The sequence below is a fragment of the Neolamprologus multifasciatus genome, chromosome 15 (assembly GCF_963576455.1).
Source record: "Neolamprologus multifasciatus chromosome 15, fNeoMul1.2, whole genome shotgun sequence".
Taxonomy (NCBI): Eukaryota; Metazoa; Chordata; class Actinopteri; order Cichliformes; family Cichlidae; genus Neolamprologus; species Neolamprologus multifasciatus.
The window spans coordinates 27,684,132-27,701,307 of NC_140453.1; the positions used below are offsets into that span (position 1 = coordinate 27,684,132).

General features: G+C 44.4%; 2 protein-coding genes across 2 annotated transcripts; both read left to right on the plus strand.

The window, feature by feature from the left end:
• The first annotated feature begins 2,252 nt into the window (after positions 1-2,252).
• cavin2b (caveolae associated protein 2b) lies at positions 2,253-7,379 on the plus strand. The gene is made up of 6 exons (XM_085133232.1): positions 2,253-2,621; positions 3,328-3,468; positions 3,567-3,668; positions 4,589-4,855; positions 4,925-5,077; positions 5,283-7,379. The coding sequence occupies exons 1-6, from the start codon at positions 2,382-2,384 to the stop codon at positions 5,637-5,639; spliced, it is 1,260 nt and encodes a 419-aa protein (XP_084989358.1). The 5' UTR covers positions 2,253-2,381; the 3' UTR covers positions 5,640-7,379.
• A 125-nt stretch (positions 7,380-7,504) lies between these two features.
• Positions 7,505-11,585, plus strand: ebpl (EBP like). The gene is made up of 5 exons (XM_085133233.1): positions 7,505-9,617; positions 9,774-9,950; positions 10,137-10,206; positions 10,376-10,514; positions 10,592-11,585. Exons 1-5 carry the CDS (start codon positions 9,525-9,527, stop codon positions 10,836-10,838), a joined length of 726 nt encoding a protein of 241 aa, XP_084989359.1. The 5' UTR covers positions 7,505-9,524; the 3' UTR covers positions 10,839-11,585.
• The last annotated feature ends 5,591 nt before the right edge of the window (positions 11,586-17,176 follow it).

Sequence of the window (17,176 nt, forward strand, 5' to 3'; positions counted from 1 at the left end):
CTACTGCGAGTGTAACTACCGCCCCTCCCCCCTCTTCCCAGCGCAAAGCATAAGGCTCGCATGCGGAGTGAAGCAAAAAAAAAGTGGAGAGAGAGGGTGAGAGAAAGACAAAAAAACTCCACGGCTCCCAATAAGGAGTCGGCTCACGTGTTCACTTCAAAGAGACGGCTCTAAGAGCTGTTTCGTTCGCGACCGATACATCACTAGCCTGCAGGTCAGAGGAAGCTGTGCTATTTCCTTCCTCTTTCACCCTCCTCTTCCTCACTGATGGACTACAAACACTGACTTTAATAAAAGCTGACACTCCTCCCTGTGTTACCATGGTGACACAGTGAATGTGTTTTAATGAGCTGACATCAGATATTCAGATGTTTCCTCTCTCTAACACACTCAGCGTCTTCCTGTTTCCTGTCTTTGTGAGCTGAACTCCAAGTTCTTCCTCTGTGGTTCTCCAGCTCTGACCAGGCTTCAGGTCACCTGTGATGACGGCAATGGGCAGATCAAACTGCCCAGCGCCGTGTGGTTGTGACCACAACACACACAATCATCATCATCATCATCATCATCAAGTGATTATGATGACAGGGGGTTGGTACTGGTGCCAACACCAACAGGGGGTTTCAGGTTGGTTTGTGTGAATATTAAAGACAGTCTGAGTGAATCTCCGTACGTGTGAACATCGTTACTGTAGCTCAGTTATGTCTTCAATTAGAGACAAACTGGTTTTTAGTGAAATTAAAACTGTTTAGTTTAGAACAGAAATAATCGATTAGATCAGCTACAGAACCACAATGACATAGAAAGAACATCACAACGTCACATATGTGACTGAGCACTGAGACGTAGAACAAAATGCCCAGAAGAGATTAATTTATTTATTCCATCGTTCATTCCCAGACAGACACATTTTACTAACGTCCCAGCTGCACAAATCAAACCAAAGGTGCAGGCACATAGCCCTGCACTGCATATCGTCACCTGTGGGCCACAAACAGTTTGGGTCTGGGAACCAGCGCCGTGTGTGACCTGTAACCAGGGTTTGTAAAGGGAAGTGGCTCAAACAAACAAAGGAAACAACAAAGAGGTGAGTCCGCCCTACAAGACTCCCTCCCAATCATTTGTACTTCACCCTTGGTCCCTCACGGCTGGACGGACTCACCAAGACAAAATGATGTTTGAATCAAAAGAACAAAAAAGGAGGCAAGATTATCAGTGAAAACCTTACACCATAAAAACATTTCATTAAACCGTTTAAAATAATCATCGTCACAGGAGAGCGCTGACCTCAAGCACCCACAACTTTTCCAAAGTTCCTCCTCCAGGTGGCGCTGGTTACACATACAAACAACGTTACATTCATTATATTAATTTGGACGCCTCCATCATGTTTAGTTCGGATATCTGTGTTTCTTTAGGAAACATTTTTCCTCCATATTACCTGAGCAGTCACATGACAGCAGGCCTAACTGGTCAGGTGAGAACTCTGCAGATCCTGGACAGGAAGTAAAGACCATCTGTGGACTGAGGAGGGCTCTGAGGGTACACCTGTGATGATCTTAGACTGCTGTGACCACAGCACATGGCAGACGGTTACCTCCTGTTAAAAGGGAGTTCTTCCTGTCCACCATTGCCAGGTGCTGTCTGACTGTCAGGGTTTCCTCTCTGATACTGCAGGGGCTTTCCTCACAGTATCATTGAATTGACTGTTGTTGTGAGTCTGCAGAGTATAAATAAAGTTGAATTAAACTTTATGAAAACAACGTTAGAGCGACAAACAGAACCTGTCTGACGTGAGCGGTGGGCGAGAGAGCTTCACACAGACTGACACGGAGAGAGAGGGAGTGTTTCCTTCCAGATGACTTCACCTTAAAAACACGAGTGAGAGACACGACTCCCTCCCTCCCTCTCTCTCTGTCTCCAAACACAAACAGCCCTTCTTGCCCTGTTGTCACGGCAACAGCCCCCTCCGCTGTGGGCGTGGCAGACCCCAGGGCTGCAGAGTTAACCCTTCAGCTCCACGAACGTGTCGCTCAGGTCAGTTTGTGAATGACTGAATGCTTTCTGACAGGAGCAGACACCTGACAACACCTGACAAGAAGTGACACACTAACGTGAACCTTCCACATTAAAAGCCCGTCTCTGTGTGAAGGTTTCCTGAGTCTGTGTCAGGCTGTGGCAGTGAAGCAGTTAAAGGTGTGGACGCTTCCACTGTTGGAAAGTTAGACGGAAAGTTTTCCACAGAGACAGCCAATCAGAGCCCAGGACACACACACACACACACATACACACACTGAGAGCAAGCATTCAGGAAGCAGCTCCGCACTTTTCCTGCAGCAGGGACATTTCGGACATTTTGGAGTTTCTGCTTTGACGCTGCCATCATGGTAACCACGGAAACCCACCAGTGTCAGGACCTGCTGGTCCCCTCTCAGGACCAGGACCAGGACCAGGTAGACCCCGAGAACCAGCAGGAGGACCCGGCCTCGCCCTCTTCTCTCATGGCGGGACTGGACCCGGAGAAGATGAGTCAGGGTCCCGTCAACGCCATCACAGTCCTCACGCTGCTGGATAAGCTGGTCAACATGCTGGATGCCGTGCAGGAGAACCAGCACAAGATGGAGGTGAGGTTGCAGGGCCACACCTGGGGGCTCCAGCTCTGACACAGGGTCCTGAAGCTCTCACCAAACTCCAGTCAAAAAACTGCAGATTTAAGTCAAAGTTCAACATTAGTCCAGTTTGTCCTGGAATAGAAACAGGAAGGCGTGCTGGTGTTTCCAGGATCAAAGACAGCTATGTTCAGTCATAGTCCAGACCAAACTCCAGTCAAAAACTCCAGATTTCCTTGTAAAACCCTTATCCTCCTCTCTCTGTGACCGCTCGCTTTCTGGCTCTCACACCAACGTGAGGCAGCTGCCACATGTTGAGCTCTGGTGTAATTGTGGATTCCTGTCATGTTTGTCACTGACAGACGTTTTCTACAGACTGCAGATTAGGTCGCAGGCTTGCACTACAGCCTGGGTTTGTTTTTCCGGATCAGTAACAATGCTTGGGACATGTTTCCTGATTTTCAGTCACTTTATTTATCCCTACAGGGGGATTCAGAGTGCAGAGAGTGGCATATACAGGGAAACAGAAAAGAACAAGGATGAAATAAAAAAGTTCAAATCAGTTATAGCAGTGCTAAGCAGCAAGTAATATACAGCAAATAAAGCACACCATGTGTATGGTCCATAATGTCCAGAATTCAAATGTCTAATCTCTGGGATCCTCTCAGATTTTGTTACCGATGAACTATTGAACCAAGGTTATTGGCTGGTTGTGTCTCAGGTGCACCAGGTGGAGATGGAGGGCGTGGTCAAGGGGATCCAGGCTGACATGACCAAACTGTCCAAAAGTCAAAGTTTCACGTCGAACACAGTCAGCAAACTGCTGGACAAAAGCCGCAAGCTGTCCGTCACTATGAAAGAGGTCAGTGAACCCAGCACAGGTATGCGGGACACGTGTCAGTACACAGCAGTGATTTACAGCACACCTGTCCCTAACCCTCTCACTTCGCATTGATGCAGATTCGTGATAAGATGGAGCGTCAGGGCATGCAGGTGAAGAAGCTGGAGGCCAACCACGCCCACCTGATCAACAGGAACAACTTCAAAGTCCTCATCTTCCAGGTTAGTGATACCCCTGTACAGGTGGGTCAAAGGTCAGAGGTCAGGCACTCCATCAGCTGCTCTGAGCCTCTTCGGGAATATCCAGGATTTCCTGTTTTCTGCTGTGCTTTTTTGCATGAATGCAGGTGAGTTCAACCTGCTACAAAGATCCTCCCACCCCAACATCATTTGTGAGTCACACCTGGACCAGAAGCTCTGAGGCATGCTGGGAGTTGTAGTTATGAACAAAGGAGGTCTGTTAGGGTCCAGCTGGCTCTCAGCCGGTCGCCTTATTTGGCCACCAGCTGCTACGGGAACTGAACTGGAAAAATGGACAGTGATCATGTGATCTGGTTATCATAGTGACAGTCAGCAGAGTCATGAGGTCAGTTTTTATTTCCATAGCTTGTCCTCGGGGCTGATATCAGCTGACGCGGTGTGCAGTAAAGCTGTAGTACTGCAGTATCAGTGTGTACCTATGAGGAGGACTCAGCTGTAGTCAATACTACAGTTAGTACTACAGTCAGTATATTTAAAGTCAGCACTGTCTTCTCTCACTGACAGTAAACACTCCCATCCTCCCTAAATACCCAGCATTCCTCATGAGTTTTAACATGTGTGTGTGAGTCAGAGTGTGTTACTGTGTGTGGTTCTTCTGTAAGCCCTCCCCTGTTGTGTTTATGTGGACAGCACTGCGCACACTCATTACTGGGGTTCTTCAGGTTCTTGTTGGTTCTGGTTCTGGTCTCTGTGGTTCCACTAGAGGTGAAACAAAAAAAGAGTTCTCCTCACTGGGCACAGTTGCTTTTTTTCCTGGTTTATCAAAACCTTGAAGTTCTCCTTTTGTTCCACCAAGATCCCCCTGGAGTCAGAGGAGAGGTCTCTGGTTCCTCCACAGATCACCGGACAGCCTCCTCATGCTCTCCTGTGTTCCACTTTAGGAGGAGAACGAGATCCCCTCCAGTGTTTTTGTGAAGGATCCTCCTCCATACCCTCGGGATGAGATTTTGGAGGAAGGTGAGGAAGTGGAGCCGGGCAGCGTGGATGGCAACCGTTCCCAGGAGGGCGGGCTCCAGACTATTGACCTATCATCTGATGAGGACGTTGGGCTGGAGGCAGAGGTAGAAGACGAAGAGGCATGGCCTCAAGATTTGGAGAACATGGAGAAGTCCAGAGCTGAGAAACTGAAACGATCCAGCCTGAAGAAGGTGAGAAATAAAGACAGTGAGACAGGTGAGAGTAGTCACACAGACAGGTAATCATGTCCTTGTCTACAGGTGGACAGTCTAAAGAAGGCGTTCTCCAGGCAGAACATCGAGAAGAAGATGACGAAGATCGGAACGAAGATCGTTTCTGCCGAACAAAGAGAGAAGATCAAGCAAAAGACTGCCAGCCTGAAGGTTTCACCTTTGAGCTTCCACATGAGGAAGGTACAGAGTTATTCCTCTTACTATTTTCCAGAGATACCACCAATGTACCCATTAGGTCCCAGTATGTTCCCCTCACAACGTTACCCTAAAGTTACCCAGTCCACGTGGAATGTTCCACCAAAGTCTTCTGAACAATGTCCGAGTGTTCCACTGAGGTTCCCCTTGGGTTTCTCTGGATTTCATATCTTTGATTTTGTGTTTACAGCCTCGCAGCAACTCTGAATCTCAGCTTCCAGAGGCCTCTGCTCCAACTGGGGAGACACTTACTACTGAGGCTAACATCCAGCTCTCCCCACTGGGCAGCACTGAGCAGGAGGTCTCCTTCACAGAAGTTCATGCCCAGCTGGCCCCAACTGAGCAGCAGCAGGAGGAGGAAGTGAAAGAGGAGGAGAAACAAGAGGAGAAGGAAGAGGAGACAGAGGTGGTGAAAGAGCAGCAGACGTCAGTTGTGGTGGAGGCTGATGTGTCGGTGGTTTCGGAGGGAGTTGGAGAGGAGTATGCTCTATCCTCCACCCTCCTTAAGGAGGAGAAAGGAGAGGAGGAGAAGGTGGATGAATCCTAAACACTCCTCTGGTAATGGAGTTTCATTAGTGACAAAACAAACCTGAGCTACGATCAATCAGAAAGTCCTCATCTTCTTAAATTAACATTTTAGTGTGCCTGGGTTCTTTTTAGGCTTTCCTTCCACAGAGGTTCTTCCTAGGTTCTCCTTCAATTCCCCAGTTAATTCCTTAAAGATTCCCAAAGGTCATATTAAGAACCCCAGGCATCCTCCAACATTTCCAAAGTTCACTCAATAAAAGGCTTGCTGAAGTTCCTCTACGAGCCATCCGGGGCGTCTCCATGTTCCTGGTCTTTATGCTAAGCTAGTCTAAGTAGCTGTTTGCTGTAGTTTCATATTTACAGACCCAAAAATGTTGAAATGTTCCTTTAAAGTTTGGAGCTCAGGTTTGTTTTATATATATTTCTGAGTATTGATAAACCCCCACAAACAGTCCAGTCCAGTGTTACATGTGATCCTGTAAACCACGTTTATGTTACACTCCTTAGTGTTTTAGGTTGAAGTATGCATGACGTCAAGAACTTTAGTTCCTCCACTGATCTGAAACCTAAAGCCAGAACCTGGAGATATGGGGTTTCTACAGGAATGGGATGATTTCTACGTTCCTTCTTTTATTGCTGATATGCGTTCGTTTTAAGCAGCTGACTGATGTAACTGTGATGATCGGCCTGATCCGAAACATAAAACATTCACCCAGTTGAACCCAGTGATGTTCTAAACCCTCACCTGTCAATCATCCAGATCTCAGGGAACACAAGGTTAACATGGTGCTAAACAGACCCCTAGAAGGTTTACAAAATGTTCTACAAGCATTCACCTAATCTGATCCTTCAGGTTATTAGAACATTATACCAGTGTTCCACTAAGGTTCCCAGGAGATCCCTAGATATTGTTAACCTGGCAGTACCCTAATGACCCCTTGAGGATCCCCAAAGCATTCTGTCAAGGTTCTACTGACATTCCCAGCATGATCTCCAGGGTTTCTGTAGTATTCCGGTAACAATCCCAATTCTAACCACGTGTTGTCTAAAATGTTCCTCTGGTGTTTATGTTGAGTTGTTATTTGGTTAAACTGGTTGGTTTTGATTCTCTTAGACTCTTTTTGTCCCAAAAGATTCAGTCTGGTTCTCCAGAAAATTCTCATCTTTGACTGCTCTGATGTTCCACTAAGTTTTTTTAAAGGTTTCCAAAGATCAACTGTTGGTTACACTGAAGCTTTTCTACAAGAGTTTTACATTTGGAACTTGCTTCACTTGAAGTTAAACATTCCCCAGTGTCTTCTTAAGCTCTCCCAAAGATATTCCAAATATTCCCTGAAAGGTTGCCCTGACATGACTCTACATTCCACTGATATGTTCTCCTAATGTTCCCCTGTTGTTTTCTTTACATTCTGCTGAGGTTCTCCTGATGTTCCTGCCTGTTCCAGTTGCTGTGTTGATGAATTTTTATCTAATGTTTTCTTATTCGATCAATATTTTTTGTCCTCTCGGAGGGACTCAGCTTTTCAATAACCTGCCATTTCCTGCTTATTAACCATGCAGAAGTATTTGTGACCAGAGTGTTAACCTCCTCAGCAGACCTAATCAGACTTATTGATCAGTTTGTTGCTTTCAGGTGTAGCATTTCTGTTTTGCTTGTTTTTATTTTACCACAAACTTTGTGCTGCCAAAGAACTGATTTCCTTTTTCAATTAATTATCTAATCCTCCATATAATCAATAAAACCTGTGAAACCACACAACTGCCTCTGCTTCTGATTTAATGACTGATTTCTGATCGGATGAACATAGACACAGATTTCAGTTTATGAAGCTTTAGTTATTATAAAGAAAATCAATTGACTATTAATTGATTGATTTCCGCCAGCACAGACACAAACAGAGAGAAGTACCTGCTCACAGGTAAAAGTCCTCCATGGATGTCATATCTTTTAGACCCCATTCCTACAAAACTGCTCAAAGAAGTCCTGCCATTAATTAATTCTTCGATCTTAAATATGATCAACCTATCTCTAATAATCAGCTACGTACCACAGGCCTTCAAGCTGGCTGTAGTTAAACCTTTACTCAAAAAGCATCTCTAGACCCAGCAGTCTTAGCTAATTATAGGCCAATCTCCAACCTTCCTTTATATCAAACATCCTTGAAAGAGTAGTTGTCAAACAGCTAACAGATCATCTGCAGAGGAATGGTTTATTTGAAGAGTTTCAGTCAGGTTTCAGAGCTCATCACAGCACAGAAACAGCTTTAGTGAAGGTTACAAATGATCTTCTTATGGCCTCTGACAGTGGACTCATCTCTGTGCTTGTCCTGCTAGACCTCAGTGCAGCGTTCGATGCTGTCGACCATAATATCCTATTAGAGCGATTAGAACATGCTGTAGGTGTTACAGGTATTGCACTGCAGTGGTTTGTATCATATCTATCTAATAGACTCCAGTTTGTGCATGTAAATGGAGAGTCCGCTTCACACACTGAGGTTAATTATGGAGTTCCACAGGGTTCAGTGCTAGGACCAATTCTGTTTACATTATTACTTTACATTTTTCAAAAAAAAATGCCTCTATGTGCAAAATGGGTTTAAAAACATAATCAACGGGGGGATACTGTTTGTCCGTGATTTGAACCAGGCAAATATTGGCAGGATCAGCCTGATATTATTTGTATCCCACTGTAACTTTACTGTATAAAGAGCTAACATCTCCAAAATGTCAGGAGTAGTTAGTCATTACAACAAGTGTTTGTGAACTAAAAATCAAGAATGTGGGATCCTGTTTGTCTGTGATTTGGAGAGCCCAGCGCTGCTCCCAACGCAGGGGAAACTAATTCTGTCACAGAGACCTACCCCGGCACCAAAGGGAAGATGTGCTTCACCATATTTTCTAGTCTTTGGCTTAGAATGAAGTTGGTTTGGAAACATATTCAGCGATGCTTCATCTCCTGCTTTGCGTTTGTGTGGGCGCCCCATGCTAGCAGTGTCCAAGCGCTTTTTGGGTTTTTTTCCCTTTTCATTCGCCCCCCCTGCAATGGCTCTGTGCCCCCCCTAGGGGGCGGGCCCCACACTTTGGGAAGGTCTGTTAATAGACCTCTCTGCATTGAATCATATTTGTTATTAATCTCTTTCTCTCTTCCACAGCATGTCTTTATTCTGTCTTCCTTCTCTCAACCCAACCAATCACAGCAGATGGCCCCGCCCCTCCCTGAGCCTGGTTCTGCCGGAGGTTTCTTCCTGTTAAAAGGGAGTTTTTCCTTCCCGCTGTTGCCAAAGTACTTGCTCATTCAGATTCAGAAGACTTTATTTATCCCCGAGGGGCAATTGAGAGACTGACCTTGCCGACCGTACATACAATACACAAACATCATATTGGGGAGACAGGTCAGGCTAGGTAGCTGGCCGGTCAGCCGCACGAGCAGCGACCCAGAACCGAACAATTGAAAATACAAAACATCAGGAAAGACAATGAGGAAAAAAAGAACTCCCCCCTGACTGAGCTCCAACAGGGAGATCAGTTTGAGAACAGAAAAAAACCCACCACTGCGCATAGGGGTTCATATGATTGTTGGGCTTTTATCTACTGTACAATATAAAGCGCCTTGAGGCGACTGTTGTTGTGATTTGGCGCTATATAAATAAAATTGAATTGGATGTACCAAAGTACTGCTGAAGTACTGTTTGTAGTTTTTTAATGAGTTTTGTGTTTTATTCCCCTGTTTGTTTGTTTGCTTGTTTTAAACACTGAGCTCCTCATTTTCTTCTTCTGTGGTCAGAATGAATGTTAACGTTTAGCTTCAGATAAACATGATGTTCATCTGCTGCTGACCTTGGACCTCAGCCGTTTGTGAGGGAGGAGGCGGGAACAGGGAGTGGAGTGTTCTCCTCACCAGTGAATGGGAGAGTGTGGGGCGGGATTTAGAAACAGCAGTTCAATAGGGAATGCCAGGGGGCGGAGCCTGAGACGTCCATTTTCACACAGAGCAGTGGTGAGCCTACACAGAACTACTGTATACAGCATTTCTGCAGTATTACTACACTAATCCTAAAATAATTTTACTGTGGCATATTTGAAGTACAGTCTGTAGTACTGGTACCTCTTCTATATGCTGTTCCTTCTCTTCCTCTTTCTTCTGTGGTTGCAGATGGACTCATCGGCGCCTCCTGGCCTCTCTCTGGTCTCCATCTTGTCTCTGTTAGCATGCAGTGGGCAGTTGTTGGCAGCTGTCCTGCTAACACGCAGGTATTGTGGGCGGAGCTCTACACAGAACTGGTGGATCTTGCTGTGGCTCTTTTATGATGTCATTGTCCACCTGACGTTGGTAGGCGGTGCTTTATTCTTAGTTATTCCCATCTTCATCATGATGACAAAAAACGTTATTCAAGTTTCAGCTCATCTTCAAAATTAGACTCATTTCATAAACACTTTGTTTTTGTTTATTCTTGTTTATTTTTTATTTTGTAGGAAGGTCCGTTTGTTTACATGTCTCTGATTTTTGTTTTTTTAGGAGGGTCCGTTTCTTTACATGTCTCTGGTTGGGACAGTGGAGGTTTCTGACGGGCCACTGGCTGAGCTCTGTGAGTATTTTGTAAATACACTGCAGTATTTCCAGGCAGTGTTAGTTTGATCTGAAGTCCAGTATGAGAACAAAGTAGTGAAGTACTTTTACTCACAGATACTGTAAAAACACACTATTTGGTACGTCATTTGGGATGTTTGACTTTTTCTCACCTGTCTTGCCTGTAGGGAAGGAGTACGGGAAAGCCGACAGTCGCTGGCTGGTTTCTGATCCGACGATCGTCTCCATCGAGATCCTGACCGTAGTCCTCGACTCGCTGCTAGCTCTCCTGCTTATACACGCAGTACTGAAGGACAAGTACTACAGGTAACACTTCCTGTACTGCAGTTACTGTGCTGCTGGTACTGCTTGGTACTGATGTTAATGGTGAACCAATCTGTCAGACACTTCCTGCAGATCGCTCTGAGTGTGTGCGAGCTATATGGCGGCTGGATGACCTTCTGTCCCGATTGGCTGCTGGGCAGCCCTCACCTGAACACATCCTCCGTGCTCTACCTGTGGGTCTACCTGGTCTTATTTAATGGAGTCTGGGTCCTGGTCCCAGTCCTGCTGCTGCTCCAGTCCTGGTTCAGCCTAAGGAGTCTGCACGTGCTCAGAGCGGACCAAAGCAAAGCAGCTAAAAGACAGTGATGTCACTGATATGGTTTAAACTGATCGATGGCTGAGTCCGAGGATCATTTAAATATTCATCTGATGTCAGAATCAATCACCACGATCAATCGTTTGAAAAATAAACATTTTATTATAGATACAGTTTCAGTGCCTTAAATTATTGCTTTGGAACATCTAACCACATCTCCCCTTTCTTCTTTGCACCACCATTCACCTCCTCCCTCCCTCCCTCAGCTCCTTTGGATCATCTTGTTGACGGAGGTGAAGGCCTGCTGGAGGCCAAGTCCCTTCAAGGTGCTGCAGGCCTGAATCTCCCATAGTCTGTCTGTGTAGCTGGGGAGGTCTAGCGCAGTGGACACCTGAGGGGGAGGAGTCAGAGAAAAGGAGTCATCAGTTACTGAGGAAATATGTAATCAGATTACAGTAACGTTAGTATTTACCATCAGAGCTGTGAGGTCCAGAGACAGGAGTTAGAATCAGGCCACTTTATCGGGGTGGCTGTAGCTCAAGAGGTAGCACCGGTCATCTATTAATCGACAGGTTGGTGGTTCAATCCCCGGCTGTTTAAGCACTCTGAGATAAGATGTAAGAACCAGTTTATTTACTTTATTAACCCTTTAAAGCCGGTCAGAGCAGCACGCTCTGTTTTGCATAACTACTTTTAAATCCCGGTAGCACTGCAACCACGTGAGCTAGCGCAATAATTTTTTTTGCATATGAAACCGGAGGAGTTGTACTTACATCTTATGCCATGAGCTTGTCCTAGGTCACAGTTTCCTTCCACATATGGCTTTGCAAAAACTGCATAAAAAGCGCTTGCAGCAACAAAAACATAATACTCCAGAAACACGCTTTGCCGATCCGATCAGCTGTTTGTATATGTACGGAGCCCCGCAGGGGACATGGGAGAAAAAAAATTAACACGGACTTTTGCGAGATCTCGCAAAACTAATTCGGGATCTCGCAAAACTTTTGCGAGTTCTCGCAAAACAAACTCGGATATCGCAAAACAAACTCGGGATCTCGCAAAACTTTTGCGAGATCTCGCAAAAGTTTTAGCCACATTCTTCCCATTAGCTCGAAGCTAACGGGAGGTCGAGACCTACTACAGCCGGGAGGAACACCGCTTTCCCGGCATCGTGCCTCGACCTCCCGGTCACCTTCGAGCCAGCGTCCGAAGAATGCGGCTAAAACGTTTGCGAGATCCCGAGTTTGTTTTGCGAGATCTCGCAAAACTTTTGCGAGATCTCGCAAAAGTCCGTCTTAATTTTTTTTTTCTCCCATGTCCCCTGCGGGGCTCCGTATATATGGAATCAGAACGATGCCATCTTGAAACGAAACCGAAAAAAATATTGAAACCGAAAAAAATATTATAACTGAAATAAATGTACTGAAAAATCTTGTATTGAAACCAAAAAAAAAAAATTGATAGTGAAAAACAATTAATTGAAACTGTAATTTTTTTGTTTTCGCTTACATTTTTTTTTTCCCCAGTTTCAATCCAATCGTGGGCGATCGTGGCTCAAGAGTTGGGAGTTCGCCTTGTAATCGGAAGGTTGCCGGTTCGAGCCCCGGCTTGGACAGTCTCGGTCGTTGTGTCCTTGGGCAAGACACTTCACCCGTTGCCTACTGGTGGTGGTCAGAGGGCCCGGTGGCGCCAGTGTCCGGCAGCCTCACCTCTGTCAGTGCGCCCCAGGGTGGCTGTGGCTACAATGTAGCTGCCATCACCAGTGTGTGAATGTGTGCGTGGATGTCTGGATATGTAAAGCGCTTTGGGGTCCTTAGGGACTAGTAAAGCGCTATATAAATACAGGCCATTTACCAATCCATCTTTCGGTTTCACTCCATTTTTCAGTTTCACTCTGCTGGCACTGTTTTGGCGTCCGGGGGCGCGGGGATTCCGACCCGCATGTATTTGCATATATTATAATGCTGACCAATGACTGGAGAAAACACTGACGACGCGGCTGCGGTCACGGACAGACTTGCATGTGTCTGTTCGGGAATGAGAGATGCTGAGAGGTCCAGTGTTTACATTACCGACTATTTCAAAGTGACAGCCTGAGGTGTTCTTCAGTAAACTGGACTACCGGACAGGAGGACCTGAGGCACCACCGCATTATTTTTGGTAAGTTAAATGTGTTTGCAAACTAATCCGTAATTTTGTAAACTAATCCGTAATCTAGCTAGCTAAGATGAGCTGTCGGGGAAACTTGTTTTGTAAAGTTCGTTTAGCTAACCCGTGCAGGTGAATGAATTTACCCTGACTAAAAAAATCAAGAGAAACGCTCCGGGCTGCTCAGTGACTAACCACGGTTACTGTACTTTTATTATGAGTATTATACTGTAAAGCAAAAGGCTGCATCCCGCTTCAGCTCCTGTGCAGAGCTGAATATTAAATATGTGCAAACAGCAGCATGTTTTCAGTCTCTTGCCACATCTGTAAAGACAATAACATTTTTTTAAAAAGCTTGTACTTCAGTAACTCCTCATTAATCAGGAACTATGGATTAAAGTACTGTAGTGTACTGTAATACTGAAAAAAATGTAAGAGAAGAACTTCAGATCCTGAGTGTGTGAGGACAGAAGAATCAGCTTTATTTCAATTTTGAGGGATAAAGTTTATATTTGAGTTTGTGATGGTTCTGTTGTCTTTGTGATTACAGGAGCTGCCCTCAGATTCAGACCTCAGCACCACCCAGTGACAGCAGACAGATCATCCAACATGTTCACATGTTAACTGCAAAATGAACTGATGAAAACAGTACAAAGGTTAAAGTACCACATGTGCTGTAGTGAAAGCTGCAGTTGTTTTATTGATAAAGTTAAAGACAAAAAAACAAAAGGATTAATCACTCATGTAACTGTGTCACTATATATCAGCATTAGCAGGACCTCAGTTTGGTGTTTCACAAAGCTGCTGATCTCAGACCTGCACAGCTTCTGTTTTAAACACTTGATGTACTCAGCTGCATGAAGAGCATATGACATTTTCTCTAACACAATTAAATAAAACCTGATGAAGGTCAAAGGTCATCACTTATATGTTGAACTACAAACTTGTCATCTGGAATTTTTTCACAGTTTTTTTACACAGTGTGTTATTTACCATAAAGTGATTCAGAGTTATTCATACCAGAGTAACCAGAGAGGATCATATATTTTTAAATATATAACTTTCTACAGGACTGAATATAATATCTTTATGTAAAAGTCCAGAGCCTCTGGGGAGTATCTGAGTATTTATAACATTACACAAACCAAAGGTCTCCATCACAGTGTTCATGAAATGCTCGGTTTATTCATTTCCTGCTGAAGATTTCCCTGTGAGGGAGCTGCTGGTGAAGATCATGAGTCCTGCTTGATCAATGCGATGAGCTTCGGTGTTCCTGGTGTTTCTTAAATGAAGCCTCTCTCAGTGGGTCAACAGAACTTCTGGCACAGGACAGCTGTGATGAAAGAAGTTTCTCCAAACCTCTGGACCCAGAAACCCAGCTTGGTCCTGATGGTCTCCCTCACTAGTTTCTCTCCAGGGTGAATGTAGCTGTTGATATAATATGGACTCTATTATTAAATGAAAAGAACAAATTAGACTACACTACTGAAACGTTCTGCTGATGTTTTTAAAGTTTCCATGTTACCAGGCTGTAGACGGCTCTGAAGATTTAAACAGTTTTAGATCCATTACACTCACAGTCTTATGTTAAAATCTCAAAGGACAGCATTATATTTTTGATATTAACAGTAACTCTGGGCCTCTGTGGAGTGTGCAGCTGATCTCATCGCTGTCTAAAAATGGATTTAACAAAAACAAGTGCTGAATCCTTCAATAACACAGACTATTAGAGTAGCAGGTGTGTAGCATCGCTAACTAGCTAGCAACAAGCCTCCAACACAGTGTGTATGCTAGCGGCTAATCTAACTAACGAATTAACAACAGAGTGATTTTAGAACTATAAGATGATGAGCTGTGTTTCTTTTTTTTATAACAGTGACATGGTTGTATTTACCTTAATTAAACGAGTCGTCAGTTGCGGTAAACCAGCAAAAAACTCGGGCTACATAAAAAGTGTAGAGGGGCGTGATTGCGGTCACGTCCAGTGGGTGTGTGGGCGGGAGCGTTACACAGTCGCTCCACCTCAAGTCACTACTGCGCAGACTCTGGCTCCAAATTTGCAAGATGGCAGCCTCCACAAGCGGGGTATTTTGGCTTCAGTTTTGCACAATGGGAGGAGTGTCGCTACCCGATCCGTACTGGAAACCCGATCGGTACCCCGCATGCGCAAATCTTACGTCACTTCCTCTCTTTGCCAACATTGCGACATTCAATATATTTGAATGATGCGGTTAGCGCCCAGTTAGCTCCTAGCATTTCTCAACAGCTCTGCCTCCTTTTCGACTGCCCGGGACATTTAAACAATGGATAATCCGTATACAAACAAATTCACGCTTTTCTCCTCAACAGAGCTCGTCCCCCGATTGAACAACAGCGCTGTAAAATAAGAAGAATGGCGCCGAATTACAGAGTTAATAATACAGACTTTGTAATATGTCACGTGAAGATTCAGCAGCCAGATGAAGTGTTTATACTGACAACTGACAGTGATAGCGGACATCATCATCACTATTCCAACAATCCTCTCCACACAGACAAGCATAAACACACTCGACTATCACTAAATCAAATTTAACACACGTTTGTAATGACGCCAATTCAGTTTACAATAGGGTTCATTCGCTCGGTCAGCAGGTGGCAGTATCATCGTACACTGGGGCGTAAACTGCCATTAAACGAACAGAAGAAGAAGAAAACATCTGCACATGCGCGGTACGGATCGGGTAGACCCGATTTGTACGGTCCGACTTTGCACATGCGCAGTAAGGATCGGGGAGTCCCGATCCGTAACTATCTTTTTATTTTTCATTTTTGTCTACATTGTACTGAAATGCTTCATTATTGCAAACATTTTAAGATATACTTATTATTCTTAACATCTTAACAGATACTCTGACCTGTAACTATCGTAAATCGCTACGACCGGAAGTAGACACCTTTCGCGCATTCGGGGTACCGATCGGGTTTCCGGTACGGATCGGGTAGTGACAAGGAGGTAGTGTCGCTTCGTCCATCTTTTATACAGTCATTGGTCGAAAGCATCGGAGCGGCTACAACCATTATCATCTGCAAATAATGCCGGGCGACAGTCATAGCAAGGAGATGAAGCACTGTTGAAATATGGGGAAAGCCAAAAACTGTGCTTCCTCCACTTCCGTAACATTGATTCCTTAATGTTGAATTCTCTCACAGCTGTTCTATTCCCATGTTGTTGCAGTATATTATTAATAACTAACCTCGTATTGTGGATGAATAATCTCAGTTGTTCTCCTGACTGAAGTTTGGTCCGTGTATAGCATCCTGCTTTGCGATTGCATTTGTCCCTGACCACCAGAATCCCTCAGGTTAACTTTTATCGAGTGGAAAAAAAGTTGGCGTTCATCCTCCAGCTTCACTGTGCTAATGTTGTGCTAATGTTATGCTAACATAGCTGTGTCGCTAGCAATAACGTAGCACAACATTATATAGCCCAACTTCAGTAACCCTGCAAACGTCACTGCTGTTTAGTTTTCTGTCTTCATTTATGTCGGTAGTGATAACAGAGCTGTACGTTTTAATTTGTTTCCAAAACCCCGCAGTCAGGACATGCTATATTGTATTTAGATAGAAGCTAGCGAGCCAACTTCCTGCTAACTTCTAACTCCGTTAAATGTCATAAATTCCGTTTTCATGGATGCCTGGATGTTAAACTCAATTGTTACACCTGGTAGAGCAGAACGCTGATCATTTTATTAAAGATGAAAGACTTTAGACAGTTTTTAACTCTCAGTAATGCCATAGTGATCATTTGATATATGTACCTGCAGCGGAGTTTAGGCCCAGACACAATGTTGCCAACTCCTCAGTAAGGAAAATCGCTATTGGCTGTCCTAAAAGTTGCTAGAAGTCCCCAAATGACGTCATCGCCTAATTTGCATAATTGGTCATGCTAATGTAATTGTAACCTACGCTGTTGGAGAGAGAAATAACATCGTGGAAGAGACATAAAGTGAGTATAAAACGTCCTAAATGCATTTAGAATTTAATTAGAACTACAAATTAAATTTCTTTTAGCTATTATTGTTTTTTAATGTACAATTCCAACCCTGTTCCTTTATCCAGGCCTGGACCAGCAAAAGTGACCCAAAATTGGCACTCTGGTGGAGTTACTTTGTGTGTGAGAGTGAAGGTTTATAAGTAGTTTTAAACCTTGTGATCCACAAAACAGCATAACAGTAAAAGAAGAACTGACTGCGTTACA

Bases quoted from the DNA above. Each gene is read 5' to 3' on its own strand.
- ebpl (XM_085133233.1), top strand. From the start codon at position 9,525: ATGGGAGAGTGTGGGGCGGGATTTAGAAACAGCAGTTCAATAGGGAAT. The intron at 9,951-10,136 runs GTAGGCGGTGCT...TTGTTTTTTTAG, and splicing joins TCATTGTCCACCTGACGTTG to GAGGGTCCGTTTCTTTACAT. The intron at 10,515-10,591 runs GTAACACTTCCT...CCAATCTGTCAG, and splicing joins CTGAAGGACAAGTACTACAG to ACACTTCCTGCAGATCGCTC.
- cavin2b (XM_085133232.1), top strand. From the start codon at position 2,382: ATGGTAACCACGGAAACCCACCAGTGTCAGGACCTGCTGGTCCCCTCT. The intron at 3,669-4,588 runs GTTAGTGATACC...GTTCCACTTTAG, and splicing joins TCAAAGTCCTCATCTTCCAG to GAGGAGAACGAGATCCCCTC. The intron at 5,078-5,282 runs GTACAGAGTTAT...TTGTGTTTACAG, and splicing joins TGAGCTTCCACATGAGGAAG to CCTCGCAGCAACTCTGAATC.